Source organism: Ixodes scapularis, unplaced genomic scaffold (assembly GCF_016920785.2).
Source record: "Ixodes scapularis isolate PalLabHiFi unplaced genomic scaffold, ASM1692078v2 PGA_scaffold2__306_contigs__length_199485367, whole genome shotgun sequence".
Classification (NCBI taxonomy): domain Eukaryota; kingdom Metazoa; phylum Arthropoda; class Arachnida; order Ixodida; family Ixodidae; genus Ixodes; species Ixodes scapularis.
In genome coordinates, this window is record NW_024609857.1 from 126,766,932 (window position 1) to 126,785,336 (window position 18,405).

Here is an 18,405-nt window from a genome sequence, read left to right on the forward strand (position 1 = left end):
ACACGGTCTTTTTTACCGCAAAAACAAACTAGGCATCGCCGAATGCTCATTCTCCGCCCAAAGGTAGCGCTAGAGGTCACAACCAGATGCCAAAGTTTCAGCCCGATCCGATAACTTAATCAATAGTTATAAGTGATTTTCTGAAAATTTCAATGAGAAAATGGCGGCCGACGGAGCTTTCAAACACATGGGGCTCTATGGCACCAGAAACCGAAAACGGGCAAAAATGGGCTCCATTTTTTCTTTGAAATTTTTAGGAAATCACTTATAACTTTTGATTAGGTTTTCGGATCGGGCTGAAACGTTGACATCTGGTTGTGACCTCTAGCTCTACCTTTGGACGGAGAATGAGCGTTTGGCGATGCCTAGTTTATTTTTGTGGTAAAAAAGACCGTGTAAATTTTCTTTTGTGACAACCTCTGTAATATTCCAAACAATAAATAAGGCGAAACAGGGTTAATTTCGTTCAGGCTACATTCACGTATTTTACGAATTTCGAAGACGGTAATTACTCTTCTTTCGCAAAGCCAGAACAGTCCCTTGTGAGGGCGGAACTCTTTTGCAACCTTGACAACACCCCCCCCCCCCCCCCCCCCCCCCCCCCGGAAAGGCGTCGCACTGCTCCAGGAACTCTTTGCCATTGAGGCGGTATTAATTTGTCTAGGCGCCAAAAGAGACGCTTTTATCTTTTGCTAGACTGGTACTTTAATCAAATCGTAGGTGCATTGATAATAAGCTATTTTTCTGATCAACTAAACGTGTGTAGTGCTTCAGAATTCTGATGTTCCGATTGCATGCCATATTTGGTACTCGCAATACATATGACGTTGTTTGAAATTTGCCGAATTATTATATCTATTCCTGGAGTATGACCTTGTTCGTGGGAAAAAATATATCACTATGTATCTGTATCGGTATTCTGGAATGCTTTCTTTTTTTGTTTTTCGAAAGTATATCGGGAATATTCAATTACATAGAAGATGAATGTTTCTCAGCATCTGAATTTGGGCCTTAGAAGAGATCTTGGTATTTGTATCCTAGATACCCTTGAAGTATCACTTCTCAGCCCTTCCGTTACCCAAGCAATTTTTGTAGTAAGTAGCCTTTTCATAAATATATGGCTTCGACACATTCCAAACTCTTAGCTGCTTCATAATACAAAGCATTTCGACAACACTGTAGAGAAGACACCTCGCAGCATTTATGCCGTCCCCAATTATTAAGTTATTGGGTGTTAACATCCTCAAATCCTTTCAACTCGTCGCTTTATTTTTTTTCACCGATCTAATACATTTTCAGTAACGGCTATAAAACACACGTTCGAAAACAAAAACGTAATAGCACAGAAAATTCATAAACTAAAAAGATTTTCACTCCATCTTTAAATGTACAGACGGCACGTACCTACAAATATGGTTATGTTAAACGATTTCTAGTGACTGTTGCGAAGCACAAAAATAAGCCTAATTTTGTTTTCTGAGAAGTATAATGTAAAACTAAATTTCAAGCTTCGATTTTTTTTTCATATTTGTGTTTTAGCTGTAATTAGGCATTTTTTCCCCCAGAAACAATGCAACCCCAACAAAATCAGACGCAAGAACGTTGGTAATGCTCGCAATGTTTAATTCAATAGTTTCTCACAAATTGCATACTTCCAGTTTTGTTTGCTCCTCCAAACGTGCGTCTACAAAATAGTATAGTTGCTGGGTAATCCGCAGGATTCTGCCGTGAACGCTTCGGGAAACTGATCCCTAACAACTTCGATAAATTTGTTTACGCTGCATGGCACAGGGCAGCCAACTATCGGGAACACCTCGGGTCCTGCCGTCCCATTTCTATACAGGATCGTGATCTCGGGTTCACTCTGATCTTTTTTCGTCACCTGGAAGAGCACCAAAGAGCCATAACTTGGTCTTTGGGAAAACGTTTCGTTCAGAGCCGCCAGAGTTGCCATGATATTCAGGTCGTGATAAGAGAAAAGCAGGAATTTGCTATGGCGCGTCGCGTTCTGTAGTCCTGGGATGGCAACAGGAGCGTTCTCAGAGTTGTTCCCTGCAAGCTGATATCGGTCCTCGAGGAGCGTGGAAATGTCCCTAGAAGAATAAGAAGAATATATGGCAGCTTTATCTTAAGAGCTGGCATGCGTCACAGACGGGGCGAAATACGAGAGTTGATATCCTCAATGGTAAAAGAAACATTAGGATTTCTAGAGAGGCGTGCATGGCGCGGTGAGACGAATGGATAGATAAGTGCCCTTCCAGGGGCTGCGGGGGTCATGTACCTTTTGATTACTTCGATACCATCATCCGTGCTTGTTGACTATAACGACTGGTTTGAAACAACGGCGTAGATGATGAATAATAATTTAAAAGAACAAAAAAAATTAAATACAGTTTTTAAATGGATGGCATTCTCGAGGTTGACTTATAATATTGAAAGTTAGGTATTTTTGAATACGCAAAGCTGAAATGTCGAAACGCGGAATGTGGCAGATAAACAGCAAAAATAGCTATACATTAAAGATAGTCCAAGTAAAATTTGAAAAAAATTTGAAGTGCCTATTACTATGCGTAACAAAACGCTCTTCTGCTGAAACCCATAAATGGGTATTTACGTTTTTGTGGCGTTAAACTGTTCTATTCACTATGTTGTGCTAATTGACCTACTACTAAATTACCCTTGCATTAAGGAGAATGCAGGAATTGGTGTTCCACGCGCCGCACGTGCTGGCCTCAGCAGTACGAACTTTTCTAAAGCAAATGCCTAAAACAAGTTGCGTCTTTGTCCCGTTCAACCGAGACGGACCCCGAAATCAGAGGAAAAGGACGAACAGATTACGAAATTCTACCGTATGTACATATATTTACATAAATAAACGAAGCAAAAAGCATAAACTAACATCTAGTACAGTATCGCCTTAGACCCCTAAAACCAAGTCTCCGCCCCGGGCACTCACGACCTTGAAGTGTCCCTGCTCGTGTGCGCTTGAAGGGGGCTATGTTGTACGTTTTGGACTCCCAGGCGACTAGGGCGAAGAAAGGAACGTAGGTGTGAATGAACGTATCTTAGCAGCACCACGCAACGCATCATCAGCGACTCCACCAATCAACATCCAAAGAGCGTTGCTGACGGCACTCCTTTCTCCCTAGTCCCCTGGGAGTCCAAAACGTGCAACATAGCCCCCAAGGGGTGCTATGTTGCACGTCGAGATATAGTTAAAGCCTGCCTCCTTGCTTTTGGCTTAGATGTTAGACCGTTTTCATGGCAAATGCCACCAGGCGGTGCTCAAGTCTTTGACTTCCAGGTCAAAAAAATAATGAACAAAGTCCATCCTAACACAGCGGTTTGAATTGTCGATGAAGCCTTCAACAACCAATTCTCCAGTTGAACACCAAAAGAACGAAGAAGCACGAGTTTTGTTAAAAAAGAAGTATAGGATTTTCTTGTGAATCAACTTGCCTCCTCCAAGACGTTAAATTGTACAACCGAAGGCCCTCGTTAAATCTCTAACTTTGTTGTCCGTGTAGCATTTATGCTTTCTAGCAATGCTCACATAAGCAGGCCCGACAGACTTGCAAAGACGGAGTGACCGGAAGTCGTTTGAGACGCAAGCTGCCGTTCATGTTTGTAAACAGCAAAAGGGTCTATAGTAATACGCGAATGCGATTCCGGATACAGTGACTCCTAACATACGATTTTCAATGCGCGTTACTTCGCGTCATCTTTGCAGCGGACGCTACGGGCTGATATTATCGCGTGGTAAACTCTAGACGGAAAAGTGAAATCACGCGGACGAGACTGCGATTCAGCCTACCAAGCGGAGTGTCCTTTCTGATTTTACAGCAGCGCTATTCTGCACTCGAAAGGCCGGTTCACGCATACAGCGGAGCGCTCAGTTAGCGCCTCATCAGCGCTGAACGCAGCGCTCATGTCGCACCGACTTGCGCGTGACGGAGCGCTCGGTTAGCGCTCCAGAAGCGCTTTAGTAGGCGCTCGGTTAGCGCTTCAGTAGCGCAGTGTTGTGCCGTTTTTGCTGCTGCGCAACAGCGCGTGCTCGGTGATTCCGTCGTTGCTTTTTTTTATTTGGCACTAAAATAGGAGGAAGTAAAAGAGCCCCTTTCCAAGCAGACGGTTGGGCGGACGATCTAGACTCGTAGACTTTGAGCGACTAATTGATTAGGCACGACTTCATCTCTTTCTTTTCGACATGCGTGACCCTGGTTTCAAAGACACGCAGTTCAAAAAATAATCCACCTTCGAAAGAGCTCTGTGTCTCGGTCCCTCAGCCTGGGAACAAGGTTCGCCAGGTACCCGTCGGTATCTCGGTGGCGAAAGATTTCGCGCACGCAGATGGCTCTTCTGGGCGTTAAGTTGTCCACCCACATATGCACTAATTGCGTATTGAACCGCGTTTGTCGCGTTTCTATTTTAGCGTTCCACATGTCCGCCATAATGCTGCGGATGCACACCTACCACAGGAACCGGAACCGCAGTGCACGCGCTAATTCGCAGCAGAAACCGCGGTACGAGAAGCGCTAACAAGGTGCTACTGAAACGCTAACAAGGTGCTACTGAAGCGCTGACAAGGCGCTAAAAAAGCGCTAATCGCGCGCTATATTAGAACTACGTCACGCACTAGGAAACGCCACATGAGCGCTCTTTCAAGCGCTCACGTAGCACTGACTTAGCGCTCCGCTGTATGTATGAACCCTCCTTTAGTGAGCACGCCAGAATGTGCGATGGAAGGAGAATAGGCGAGAGCAGGACGCGACAGGTGTGGAGTTGCTATCGACTGCAGGATTTTACAGCACTTTAAAGGCTTAACCTCGGGAATACTCACACCAGCTTTGTCAAAAGCAATCGATTGTCACATCTCTTCTAGCCCAGCAAATCGGAAGGACTAAAGCCACTTCATACGATAGTGTAACGACATGGTCTGAAGAACACCCCCCGCTATTGTTTGACAATCCAGGCGTCGCTATCGCATCCGCGCTAGCGAAAGAGCTAAAAATAAACATAAAAGAGAATGTGCGACGAAGAGTGGGGACAAAATGCCTCTACCGTCCGTGGGCAGTGAACTGTAGAAGCATGTAGAAGCCAATGGTACCAATCAAACCACTCAGCTACTTGGTTTAAGTTTTTTTTTTTTTCCGGCATGCAAATATAATTGGTCACTTTGATTAACGTCAGGGATAAATCTGTCTCTCTACTAAGTAATTTCCAGGTGTCATTCGAATTAAACAAAACAGAACACCAATATCATTGTGAAAAGTGCAGACTGAACAGTTAGGCAATTGAAATGAAAATATTAGTTCGTCAACCAAACATCTGTTCGTTTCGTTAAAAAAAAAAAAGAAACATAATCTTGCGGCACCCCTGTTCATTCGGGTGGTTCCCGTTTCGACCCGTTCCCATTTCAACCTTTCCGTTTGTACCTTCCCGTTTCGACCCGGCTCAAAACGACCTTCTTCTTTCATCCTTTCCCATTTCGCCCTATCCCGAAACAACCTTCCGACTTCGGCCGTCGTTCGTTATCAGTTAGGTCGGTTCGTTTGAATTGTTCGTTAACAGTTGATTAGGTTCAAGTGTTCAATGACTGTCTTCCTTGCTGACCTCACTTCTTCTCCCGAAACAACCTTGGAGACCTGGCACCGTGAGATAAACACGGCGTCAGGGAGCGCTCACCCGAACATTTACAGCTTCGTTGATTTTATCAAACGAGATGAGGTTTGGAAAGGGTATCTTTGCAGCAGCTTGCAGAGTGGTGCCGTACGGGCCAGGGGGCTCAAGTGGGTCAGCAAGGACCATAAACGATCAAAACTGGAGTGTCGCCTTTCTGATGGCATGATTCCCTGTTGGACTTTCTCAGGGAAAGTCCAACAGGGAATTTTTTTTTATAAAATTATTTTTATAGTGCGCTTTTCCTCCATATTTAAACCCTCGCTCATGTATTGCATCCGTACGGTGCCTTTGAGCTAAATAAACGAAAATAAAGTGAAATATGCCTGTCACCCTACCTGGTTTGTTGCTCTCCAAAAATATCAAGATCACTAATATTGAGGTTTTAGAATAACGTACGCAAGCACCTTGGGTACCCTAAAAATAGCGTCGCTATGGCGACGCTACTATTAGTTTACCCGATGTGCTTGTGTAAGCGCGAACAAGCGATAGGCAATGTTGCTGTTAAATCTCATAGAATTGAAAGGCTGACATGAAAACTATTACTGTCTTTGGAAGTGCTCATCTGGGCCAGTACCCTAAGTCAGTGGTTCTCAAACATCGATGTTTCGTGGACCCCTTGTGGATCTTCGGAGATAATGGGGGCCCCCATTCGGGGTGAGTGGAGGGGGAGGGTATAGGTTAAATATAATATTAATTGAATAATGGATTTAAGTGTGGGCTAGTGTAAAGTAGACCTTTCTTATTCATATGCACACGAGGAAACTTGCCCAAAAACTAAAACATCTCTTCTCGACCTGGAAAAAAAAAACTTTTATTGCCGGACTTGACTCATGAAGCAGGGCTTCGCGGACCCCTAGGATGCCTTTGCGGACCCCGACCCAAAGGGTCCCGAATGGTCCGCGGACCCCCCTTTGAAAACCACTGCCCTAAGCCAAAAAAAAAAAAGATTGGTGCTAGCTAATACCATTTAGATGTAAAATTTAAAAAAAGCGACAACGTCATCTTTCCAGTAGCGGCGTCGCAGAGAGTACATGGACCGTTTCGGGGTTGCGCGTTAAGGGGATCATCCTTAAATAAAACAAGCAAAAACACTTTAAGTGGTTGAAGTAAGAATAATACATTACTTCGAAGCTTGCTTGAAATAATGCATATTTTTAGAATACATTGGCATGCAATAATATTTCAGAACATATTTTCTTAAGCAAATAAGGTGCGCAGACCAGGCTTAGAACGATTAGAATTTTCGCGAAAAGGTTGCGATGTGCCGGGTCTTATACAAATGGGTCTTTCGAGTATTGGTTGAAACGTGGCGGGTCGAAATGAGAAGGACGTTTCGGGAGTGGGACGAAAAGGGTCGGGTTCAAACGGGAAGGTCGATTCGGGAATGGGTCGAAATGGGACGGGCTAACACGAAACATTGATTCGAGAATGGGTCGAAATGGTACGAGATCAAACGGAACTGGGTTGCTTCGGACTACACCCGTTCATTCCGCAATGATGCGGGCGTTTATTTATTTTTTAAATAAATTTTACACTGTGCGTTTAGCGCCTGTATAGTCTAATTCTTTTCTCGTGCACCCGCTATTTTGTTCGCTGTGTCCTTTCTTTCAAGCACGAACATACACGCCCGCGTCGGCAATTTCAATTATTGCAAAAGATAAGAAACAAGGCTTTCAATAGCGCGCATTTGGCAAAGTCGGCACATCTCAAGCAGCCACGTGAAGGACGAGGAGCATTGTACCTCCGCGCTGTTTGCAGGCCACAATTAGCTCCTTGTCACTGGGTAATTCTTGGCATAAATGTTCTGGTGAGTTATGTGCGGCTCGTCGGCCAAAAGCAAAAACAAAAAGTAGTATCTAGAAGATTAGGCCGATGGGGTTCTTCGCTGTACCAGATTTATTGGAACACTGCCGGAGCCATCGGGTCACCGAACACCCGGAGTACAACTTTATGCCGGTAAAAGGTTAAAAGGCGCGAACAAACAGGACGAAAAAAGACACACATACGACACGGACAGACGTGTGTGTCTTTTTTCGTCCTGTTTGTTCGCGCCTCTTAACCGTTTAATCGATATGAACCAACTATACTCTATTTCACCTTATGATGTACCGCAGGAAAGGCTGCAAGCGCAAGCTTTTTGCTCTAGGTCACATCTTGCCGGCACAAGCTCTCGTGCACTGAGGGCAGCTGTGAACGCTATGCGCTCGCGCTACTAGCCTTCGCTGCGGTACATAATAAGGTGAAACGGAGTATAGCCCCAAACAAAGTTTTATTATGCCGGTAGCATGTCGTCACAAAAAGGGGGTACCGAGGCGCGTGAGCACGCGCTCGGCGGTGCGCGCTTATTGTATCACCGATACAACACTCCCCCAGACTTAGTAAAAAAAAAACAAGTACACCCTTCGACGGCGGCCACAGGAACGTTCGTGCGAATTATTGCGATATAACAAACTGACACACAAACGAAACCTGAAATATTTACGGTTTTAGACAAGAATATGACGGCACACTTTTCTTCTTTATAGCGAAAACCTATCAGGCAAACGCCGGTGTCGGTCGGGGTACCAATGAAGTGTTCCTTGCGGCTGTGGTAAGGGGGGCCCGCATAGGCAGGCGATCCAGTTTCTTTGCACCTCGAACATCGGTGGCTGATCTGCAGGAGGCTCGTTCTCAAGCTCTTCTTGCCCCCGGCGTGACGATGTTGGCAGGGCACTCGATATCAGCAAGTCGCCCTCTGGCGTCTCCGGGGTAGAGGTCTCTCGCAACTGCAGAGGTCTTGGTGCCGCCGCCACACGAAAGTTCCCTCGGCGTAGTCACGCGGAGCGTGTAAGACACTGGTCCCGACCGAGCCAAGACAAATCCGGGAAACCAGTAGCTCCCCGGCCGGAACTTCTTGACATATACCTCATCCCCAAGTACGAGATGTGGCGGATGACCGCTGTGTTTCACCTGTAGCATATTCTGCTTGCGGTGAACAATTTCGTCGGTGGAGAATCGAAGTCTATCCAGCCGGGTAGTCAGCCGCCGTCCAAGTAGTGACTCCGCCGAACTTTGAAAGGTTGTGGAGCGATGTGTGTTTCTGTAAGTCCACAAGAAACTTGCCAGTCGCAGGAACAGGGGTCGACCTGGCTTGCCTTTTCGTAAAGCTTCTTTTGGGATATGAATGAAGCGCTCGAGGCCAGTCCGTTACTAGACGGGTGGTAGGGGGCGGTCCTGTCGTGCCTCACGCCGTTCTTTTGAAGAAAGTGAAAAATTCTTGCGAACAAAATTGGAGGTCATTGTCGCTACCAATAACATCTGGCGGACCGAAACGACTAAAAAGCTCCCTGAGCTTTTTCAATAGTTGCTTCAGCCGAGGTGCTGTTCATCACAAAAACCTCGGACCACTTGGGGTGGCAGTCGACGCTCACCAGAAACTGGTGGTTTTGGAAGGGTCCCGCAAATCCAAGTGCAGCCTTTGCCACGGACGAGTTAGTCAGGATCAAAAATGCAGCGGGGCTAAACCGGGAAGACTGTGCTGTTGCTGGCACGGGTCGCACGACTTGACGCGGTGTTCAATGTCTACGTCTACCTCTGGCCACCAAACATAGCTGCGCGCCAGTTCTTTCATCCTTACGATTCCCGGGCGCCCTTCATGCAGCTCTTCCAGAACGCGTTCCCGCAGTCCTTCTGGAATCACAACCCTCATTTCCCACAACAGGCAACTGTATTGCCAGGTCACCTCGTTCCTCCTTGCATAGTAGCTTTTTTGTCAATTTTCTAGCTTTTCGGGCCACGATGCGGTGAGGAATCTGGTAACTTGAGAGAGCTCTTCATCTTTCGCGGTAAATTTGAGCTGTCTCCTGGCTATTTACTGAAAAAAAGGCAGGCAGATATTGAGACACGCGGCGACGTCATCATCGCAATCCTCTTCTCTGCACCTAGGAACGGGAAGCCGTGACAAACAGTCTGCCTCCACCTTCAGTCGTCCCGGCCGGTAAACCAACCAATACTTGCAGGCGGACAGGGTGGTCGCCCGCCTCTGCAGACGTGCCGCGGCAATGTTTGGAATTCGCTTCTTGGGGCCAAGATTTGTCTGCAACAGTTCGTTTTCTGTGATTAACAAGAAAGATCGTCCAAACAGGTACACGTGAAATTTGTTCACGATGAATACAATGGCTGGTGCCTTTTTTTTTTTCTAGCTGACTGTAGCTTTTTCTCACTCGGTGTAAAAGTCCTCGACGCAAACGCAATAGGCCTGTAGTGACCCTCACGGCCTGCTTATGTTGCACAGACAATGACGACGAGGTGGAGGTGCCTCTGCAGCGCGCGAGGTTAAAAAAATTAGTTCGAATCCAAACGCTGTCCGAGCTGGTTCTTTTCGTCGCATCTCCAACAGATTTGGTGACTCGGAATCGAACTCGCTCCTTCAAGGTTTGCTGCTCCATGGCTTATTCCGTCGCCTCCAACGCTTCCTGACGGTGACCCCTCCAGTCAACCTTGGCAGCGGTCCAGAATCTTCGGCTGCCCCCATTTTGGCCGAAAAATCCGACTGATGCAAGTCGAGACCCAGTTTCCTCTACGGCACATCGCCAGTCAGGAGACGCAATACCTGCACACTGTGTCCTCCTTATTAGCTGACATCGCCAAGGAGCTAGCCGACATTCTCGCCGCTCCGGATCCGGTCAACCCCTTCGACCAACTGAAGGCCGCCATCCTTGACCGCAAGACCGAGTTGGAGCGCAGCAAACTTCAGCCACTCCTCAACACCGAGGAGCTCGGTGACAGACGCCCATCCCAGCTTCACCACCGCATGCGTCAGCTGCTGAGAGTCCAGAACCCGGACCCCAACAACCATTTCCTGCGTGAGTTGTTTTTGCAACGACTTCCATCGACCATGCTCCCGGTTCTAGCGCCTGCGGAAGAGATGTCGCTAGACAGGTTCGCTGAGCTTGCCGACCGCGTCTTCGACTACTCGCGAACCACTGGCATCAGGGATGTCACTAACCGAGCACCCATAACAACTTCGAAAGATTTCAGTTTGTCTCGTCTTGAGGACCATGTCGAGACCATGAGTCGTCAGCTTGCCACCCACGCACCCTTGCCACAATGTCATCAACGACGGCCACACTCTCGCCGAAGCCTGTGCCTCCACTCAACCTCAGTAGAGCGCTCCACTTTTTCCGAGAGCAGTCAAGTTGACTTGAGCTCCGGCACGTGCTGGTACCACCGTATCTTCGGCAACGCTGCCCGCAAGTGCAGCCAACTCTGTTCTTCGGCGGGGAACTGTGAAAACCGGGCACTGACGGCGGCAAATGATACCGGTCAACAAGAAAGCCGCCTCTTTTATGTAGTTGACAAGGTGGCTGGCCATCGCTTGCTGATCGACACGGGAGCCGAGGTCAGCGTTCTACCGGACTCTCTTTTAGAACGACAACGCAAACAAAAGCCCTCTCCTCTCCAGGCGATCTACAACTCGCCCCTCGCAACCTATGGTCAGCGGTCCCTCACGATAAGCCTTGGACTGCGCCGCACATTCCGATGGCTCTTAATCGTTGCCGACATTAAGCAGGCCATCCTGGGAGCGGACTTCCTCAGTTTCTACAAGCTGGCCGTCGACATCTATTCACGACGCCTCATCGACCATAGAACACGTCTTTCCGTGAGTGGCGTGCTCTCCACGACCATGGCAACGGGATTGCGAGCATTTTCACCATAATCGGCCTATGAAAAAATTCTCCCGAATTTTTCAAAGATCACGAGGCCACACACTAGGTAGTCGCCGGTGAAGGATACCACCCCTCGCCACACTGTCACCTCTGGACCCCCGCCCCCCCCCCCCCCCTTCCCGCTTTCGCTCGTCCTCGACACCTGCCTGGAGAACGCGTTGCCATTGCTCGTCGTGAGTTTGAGCATATGCTTGAAATTGGCATTGTTCGTCCATCATCGAACACCTGGGCCTCCCCACTTTAGATGGTCCCCAAGAGAGACCCAGGCGACTGGAGACTATGTGGCGATTACCGCGACCTCAATGCCAACACCCAGCCTGGCCGCTACCCGCTTTCCCACATACAGGACTTCACAAAAGAACTGGCTGGTTGCCAGATACTCTCCAAGATCGACTTGGTGAAGGCATACCACCAGACACCGATTGAGCTTGCCGACATACGAAAGACCGCCTTCACCACACCATTTGGCCTGTTTGAGTATGTGAAGATGTCGTTCGGTTTGCGGAATGCCGCACAGACATTTCAACGTACTATCAACGAGGTTACACAAGGTCTAGACTTTGTCCTCGCATATCTCGACGATATTTTGGACGCCAGCACGTCACAGTCCAAGCACAAATAACATCTGCGTGCTCTTTGCACCCGGATCGAGTACTACGGGTTAGTCATCAGCCCAAACAAACGCACCTTCGGCGTGCCGATCATCAAATTTTTGGGGCATCTAGTGACACCGCAAGGATTCAAGCCCTTAGATGCAAAAGTTACGGCTATTCGAGACTTTCCGCAGCCAACATCTCGCAAGAAACTGCGTGAATTCCTAGGCCTCCTAAATTTCCATCGTCGCTTCCTACCGAGTTCAGCGCAAATGATCAAGCAGTTGACCGACCCTCTCGCCACCAAGGAAGAGCCCTCTCCGCCGCTTGAGTGGAACGAAGGTTCAGCCTTTGCTTTCTCTTCAGCGAAAAAGGCGCTCATCCAGACGCAGAACTACAACTCGTCACCGACGCGTCATGCGTAGCTATTGGTGCAGTTCTTCAACAGAGCGTCAATGGCTGGCAGCCTCTCAGATTTTTCTCGCATAGACTGAAGAACCCAGAACAAAGTATAGCACTTTTGTACGCGAACTTCTGGCAGCGTGAACTTCTGGCAGTGTACTTGTCAATCAAGCACTTTTGCCACTTCCTCAAGGGCCGGAACTTCCACGTTTTTACAGACCACAAGCCTTTGACGTTCACATTCCAACGAAACCACAGCGACCACACAGCGGGTGAGACCCGGCACCTGTGCTTCACATCAGAGTTCACCGTCGATCTCCGTCATGTCAGCGGCCATAAAAACACTGCTGCTGACGCACTCTTCCACGTCGGTGCTCTTTCTTCGGCACATCCACTAGACTGGGGAGAGCTGCAACCGCTCAAGGAAGTGATCCTGAGCTCCAGCGATTGCGTGCCTCTCCCGGATCACTAAAGCAAATACTTTACTAGGGTGAATGCGTTCTACTCCGCTTATTTGCATTAGACAAAACGCCTACAGCGCTGAATCCAGCCCTGACGGAGGGGAGGTCCGCGCCAGTCCACGCGCATGGGCACCTGGATGTTCGCGGCGGCCGCAGCGGTGTCGTCTCCGATTCCACCTAATGCGCCTCTATAGAGAGTTTTAGTAGATCGTTCCGATACCTCCGATAGCCCCGATAACTTTACTATGAATGCACAAGGGAGGCGATGTCGGAGTATCGGGTATCGTTATCGGAGTCATGGGAACGATCTACTAAAACTCTCTTATGTTTCAAAAGTAGCGCAAGGTGCGTCGACGCACGAGGCACGTGCAACTTGCAACCCTTGGCGAGATCATGGTGGCACAGCGCATCAAAGTATTTGGCGCAGCACTTATTTAGATTACAGTGTAGTTAGATTTTAGACGCCATGTCCTTCCAAGACGTGGCGCGCGGCCCTTGTCTCGAGCATTTTCACAACAATAAATTTGGTATGTAGAACAACCATCACCATCATCATCATCATTTACCGCCCAATAGCCGAGACCTCCCCGACGATAGATGGCTTTCACCAAGCCTAGAAAACTTGTCCGCGTCGAGGTACTGTATTTGAGAGGAGTGGAATGTATCCCCCTAGTAAAGGACTTGACTAAAGTTTGCAGATGTTCCCCTCCCCTTTTCCCCGGTAACGGTAACCTGCGGAACATCAACTAGCTTGTCCCGCCTGTTCATATTATGAGCGTTTCGTCGCGCTCTTTTACACCATCTACGCAACAAGAGCCACCCCGGAGTCCGCGCCTCCCCAATCTTGCCGCGCGCACAGTTGGCGAAGTAGGCAGCGCGCTCGTGGCCTAAGGGCTATCGTGCCTGCCTCCCACGCGAAAAGCCAGGGTTCGATTCCTGGGGGTGACGCATCTTTTGTTATTCCTGCAATTTAGTTTTGTGGTATATTCGAGAATTCTGTTGATTGTTCGAGGTCCGAATGTTCTACGCCGATTATTCCAGAAGTACATAGGGGATCTGCGTGGCGAACCGGAGTCAGCGTCGCCCCAGCGTTCGACTCTGCTGTTATGCCGACTTCGACGCCCGCGACGCTCTGTTATTATCTTTTGTACCCTTTCATTTTTGGCACCAGTTCGCCACATTAAACGTTTATTTCTTCCTGTTTATTTATTGTTCTTTTGGTCACCACCCGTGACATCTTGGTGGAGATGCTGGGTACTCCATTATATGCCCGTTAATCGTACCCCTCCAAGGTCATCATGGCCAAGCGGCGTGCTCAGCCCCGGAAGGCTACCCTTCGCCGAAGACGCCGGAGTCCGAAGAAGCCGTCGTACCAGAGGTCAGTCTTCTGAATTGGGGCTGCTGCCGGACAAGCCCAGGCCGAAGAAGACGACGATGGCCAACCAGTCGCAAGCCCCCGCCGCTTCTCCCGTCATCTACATGTCCGTCGCACCGTGGTCGGCTGTTCCCTTCCAAGGTGAACTCTACGAAGACGTCGAAGACTGGATAGACCAGCATGAACGCGTTGCCCGCCACAATGGGTAGACCGACGAGCAGCGCCTGTACAACCTTAATTTTTCCCTAGAGGCAACCGCCAAGCACTGGCACGAGAGCCATGAGTCCTCTTTGACGTCGTTGTACCGTATGTAAGTCTGAACACCATGGGCACCGGCTATATATATAGTGACATGGACCAATAAAAGTCAGTCCTGCTGCTGGAGCCACACTGAGCGGTCATGTCTTGTCTCGTCTGATACATGGCGCAGCCGACATCGAACGCCGAGGGTTCGCGCAGACCAGACTCCAGCGAAACCGGCTCTTGCTCTGCGTGGAAGATGAACAGCCTCAAGCCGCCAGCGGAGCTGCGTCTCACTGGGAATCTCGAAGAGAATTGGCGCAGATTCAAGCAAAGGCTGGACATTTACCTGAAGGCCACAGGATACGCACTGAAGCCCGATGACGAAAAGGCAGCTCTGTTTCTGCACGTCGCGGGAGAGGAAGCGCTGGAGATCTACAACACCTTTGAATTTGCTGAAGACGAAGAAAGGGAAGCGTACGACACACTGGTGCAGAAATTTGAACAATACTGCATCCCAAGAAAGAACGAGACGTTCGAAAGGTATGTCTTCCGGACGCGTCAACAAACCGAAGGTGAGCCGTTTGAGCAATTTCTGCGCGACGTGAAAACTAAGGCTCAATCCTGCAATTTCGGAGCGGTCATGGACTCAATGATCAGAAACCAGATTGCCTATAGAATCCTTGACAAGAAACTTCGTGCAAGACTGCTACGGGAAGTCGACTTGACGCTAGAGAAGGCAGGTCAGATCTGCAAGGCAGCAGAAGTGGCTCAGCATCAAAACAGGGCCTGGGAAGGGAATCAGAAAAGCGCAACCGTGGACGCAATGGAAAAAACGAAGTTGCGCGAGTCGACATCATCGTCAAAATGCACGCGCTGCAATCTGAAGCACGCGACCCGATCATGTCCTGCATATGGCAAGGTATGCCTGAGGTGTGAAAAAAAAAAAAAACTTTGCCGTCCGCTGCCCTTTGAAAGCCACTTCGCAGGATCAGCGCAATTGTTGCGTTCACCAGCAACAAGAACGAAGTAAAGAACAAGATACAAATTCCACTCACCAGGGCAGGAAGCAGTCTGCAGCCTCGTTGCGAGCTCTTCGAAACGAAGAACAGCAAAACGTCGCCGCGCTGAACATTGCCAGCGACTCCTCCGACGACTTCGACATCCTGGATATAAGCGTCTGTTCAGCAGACACCCACCAAGACTGGATAATCACCGCATCCGCGGTTCAAGGCACTGGACCTCGCACCACAGTCGAGCTCAAGGTGGACACCGGCTCGCAAGCAAACCTGATCCCGTTCTCGGTCTTCCGAAAGGTGGGCCAAACATCTAGCCTTCGCCCCAGTGGCGCAACACTCAGAAACTACGATGGAGGTGTGATAAAGCACTTGGGCATCGCGACGTTGCGACTGAGGCTTCATGGCATGGAAAGATCAGAAATTTTCTTTGTTGTAAAAAAATGAAAGCCGCTTACAACTCCCTGTAACGCCGAATTAGAGCGCAGCTCTTGAGGAGGAGGAGGGAAGGGCACTGGGGGGGGGGGGGTTAAACTAACCAGGGGGGGTCACGTTACCTTGGGGGTCACGTGACCCCCAATGCCGATGATGTCATCACTGACGTCACTGATGACGTCATCAGTGACGATGACGATGCGGGTACCGATGACGTCATTAGTGACGTCACTGATGACTTCACCAGTGATGATGACGATGACGATGCGAATGTCGGTGACGTCATCAGTGACGTCGCTGATGACGTCATCAGTGATGATGACGATGACGATGCGGATGCCGGTGACGACATCAGTGACGTCACTGATGACGTCATCAGTGATGATGACGATGACAATGCGGATGTCGGTGACGTCATCAGTGATGATGACGATGACGATGTGGATGCCGGTGACGTCATCAGTGATGATGACGATGACGATGTGGATGCCGGTGACGTCATCAGTGATGATGACGATGACGATGTGGATGCCGGTGACGTCATCAGTGATGATGACGATGACGATGTGGATGCCAGTGACGTCATCAGTGATGATGACGATGACGATGCGGATGCCGGTGACGTCATCAGTGATGATGACGATGACGATGTGGATGCCGGTGACGTCATCAGTGATGGTGACGATGACAATGTGGATGCCGGTGACGTCATCAGTGATGATGACGATGACAATGTGGATGCCGGTGACGTCATCAGTGACGATGACGTCATCGGGGGGTCACGCGACATCGGCGGGGGTCACGTGACCTCGAGGAGGGGGCCACGTGACCTCAGGGGAGTCACGTGACTTCGGGGGTCACGTGACCCCCCATGAGGTCACGTGACCTTGGTGGGGGTTCGCGCGGTGCATTATGGGACATTTCCCATGATGCACCGCGCGGTTACGCCGACGCCGACGGCGACGGCGACGGCGACGGCGACGCCGCTCAAGCCGGAAACGGGCCCCTAAGAGCTGCGCTCTAAAATGGACGCCAAGCAATCCTAGGGCTACAAGCATCGGAGATGTTCGGTCTTGTCACGCGCGTTGGATCTGTAGGCATTGAGAGGAGCGTGCCTCAGGAGTTAGCAAGCGTCTTTTCGGGAACGGGTTGCGTCAGTCGTCGTTACCACATGGTTCTCCAAGAACACGCCCAGCCAAGTGTTCAGCCGGCCCGGCGCGTGCCTCTAGCTCTACGCGAACCTTTGAAAAACGAGCTGCAACGAATGGTAAAGCATGGCATCATCGAGAAAGTCGACGCACCCACAGACTGGGTAAGTCCGTTGGTAATTGTAAAAAAGAAAGACGAAACTCTAAGGGTGTGCCTAGACCCTAGACGCATTAATTCACAATTGAAAAGAGAGCATTACCAGTTGCCTCGCTGGGAGGATATTGAAGCCGAGCTGTCAGGAGCTCAATTTTTTACAACGCTGGATGCAAAAGCTGGTTTTCACCAGATCCCGTTGCGTGAGGATACATCAAAAATATGTACGTTTGGAACGCCCTTTGGAAGATACAAATTTCTTAGACTTCCCTTTGGCATTTCTTCTGCGCCAGAGGTTTTTCAAAAGACTCTAAATGAAATTTTTGATGGAGTACCGGGTGTACGAATCTACATAGACGATATTCTCATTTGGGGACGTACTAGACGGGAGCACGATGAGCGTTTGCGAATAACCTTGCAGAAAGCTGCAAGTGCGGGTTTAACATTCAACGCGGAGAAGCGCAAATTTGCCTTGCGAGAAATTAGATTTCTAGGAGACATTATTAGCAGCAACGGTATCAAGCCCAATCCCAGTTTGATCAGCGGTCTGTCACCGATGACTGTGCCAGAAAACAAAAAAGCATTACAACGTTTGCTGGGAGTAATCAACTACTTCGGCAAGTACCTTCCTCACCTAGCGCACAAGACAATGTGTCTCAGAAGCCTACTAAGGAAAGATGTAATTTTCGAATGGTTACCAGCCGATCAAAAAGAGTTCGATGATTTGAAGACGCTGCTTGCAAAACCACCACTCTTGGCAATCTTTGACCCGCAGAAACCTACAAAAATCTCGTCAGACGCATCCTCTACAGGACTGGGAGCAGTACTCTTGCAGCACAATCAGAATAATTGGCGACCCGTGGGCTATGCGTCAAGGGTATTAACAGATGTTGAATCGCGCTATTCTCAAATAGAGAAGGAGGCACTAGGGATAGTAATAGGCTGTGAAAAATTTCACCAGTTTGTCTATGGAATGCACATAACAATTGAAACTGATCATCAGCCACTTATCTCCATTTGCAAGAAATCCATAGGTGACATGCCCCCGCGTCTTCAGAGATTCTTTATTCGTTTGCTCAAGTACGATTTCACGATGCAGTTCGTTCCCGGAAAGAACCTGCTAGTGGCTGACATGCTCTCAAGACCACCAGTCAATGACGGCTCCCAAGAGTCAACTTCCGACATTGAGAC

The 18,405-nt window shown here is 49.0% G+C and overlaps 1 protein-coding gene across 4 annotated transcripts in view; it reads right to left on the bottom strand.

The window, feature by feature from the left end:
* Positions 1 to 1,602: 1,602 nt before the first annotated feature.
* LOC8025833 (testicular acid phosphatase) overlaps positions 1,603 to 18,405 on the bottom strand; it is a 71,693-nt gene continuing 54,890 nt past the window's right edge. For all 4 annotated transcript variants that reach the window (XM_040206202.1, XM_029974921.2, XM_040206201.1 and 1 more), the window contains one exon: positions 1,603 to 2,093. In XM_040206202.1, coding sequence (XP_040062136.1) covers positions 1,685 to 2,093 — 409 coding nt within the window. In that variant the 3' untranslated portion in view covers positions 1,603 to 1,684. The remainder of the gene's footprint in view (positions 2,094 to 18,405) is intronic.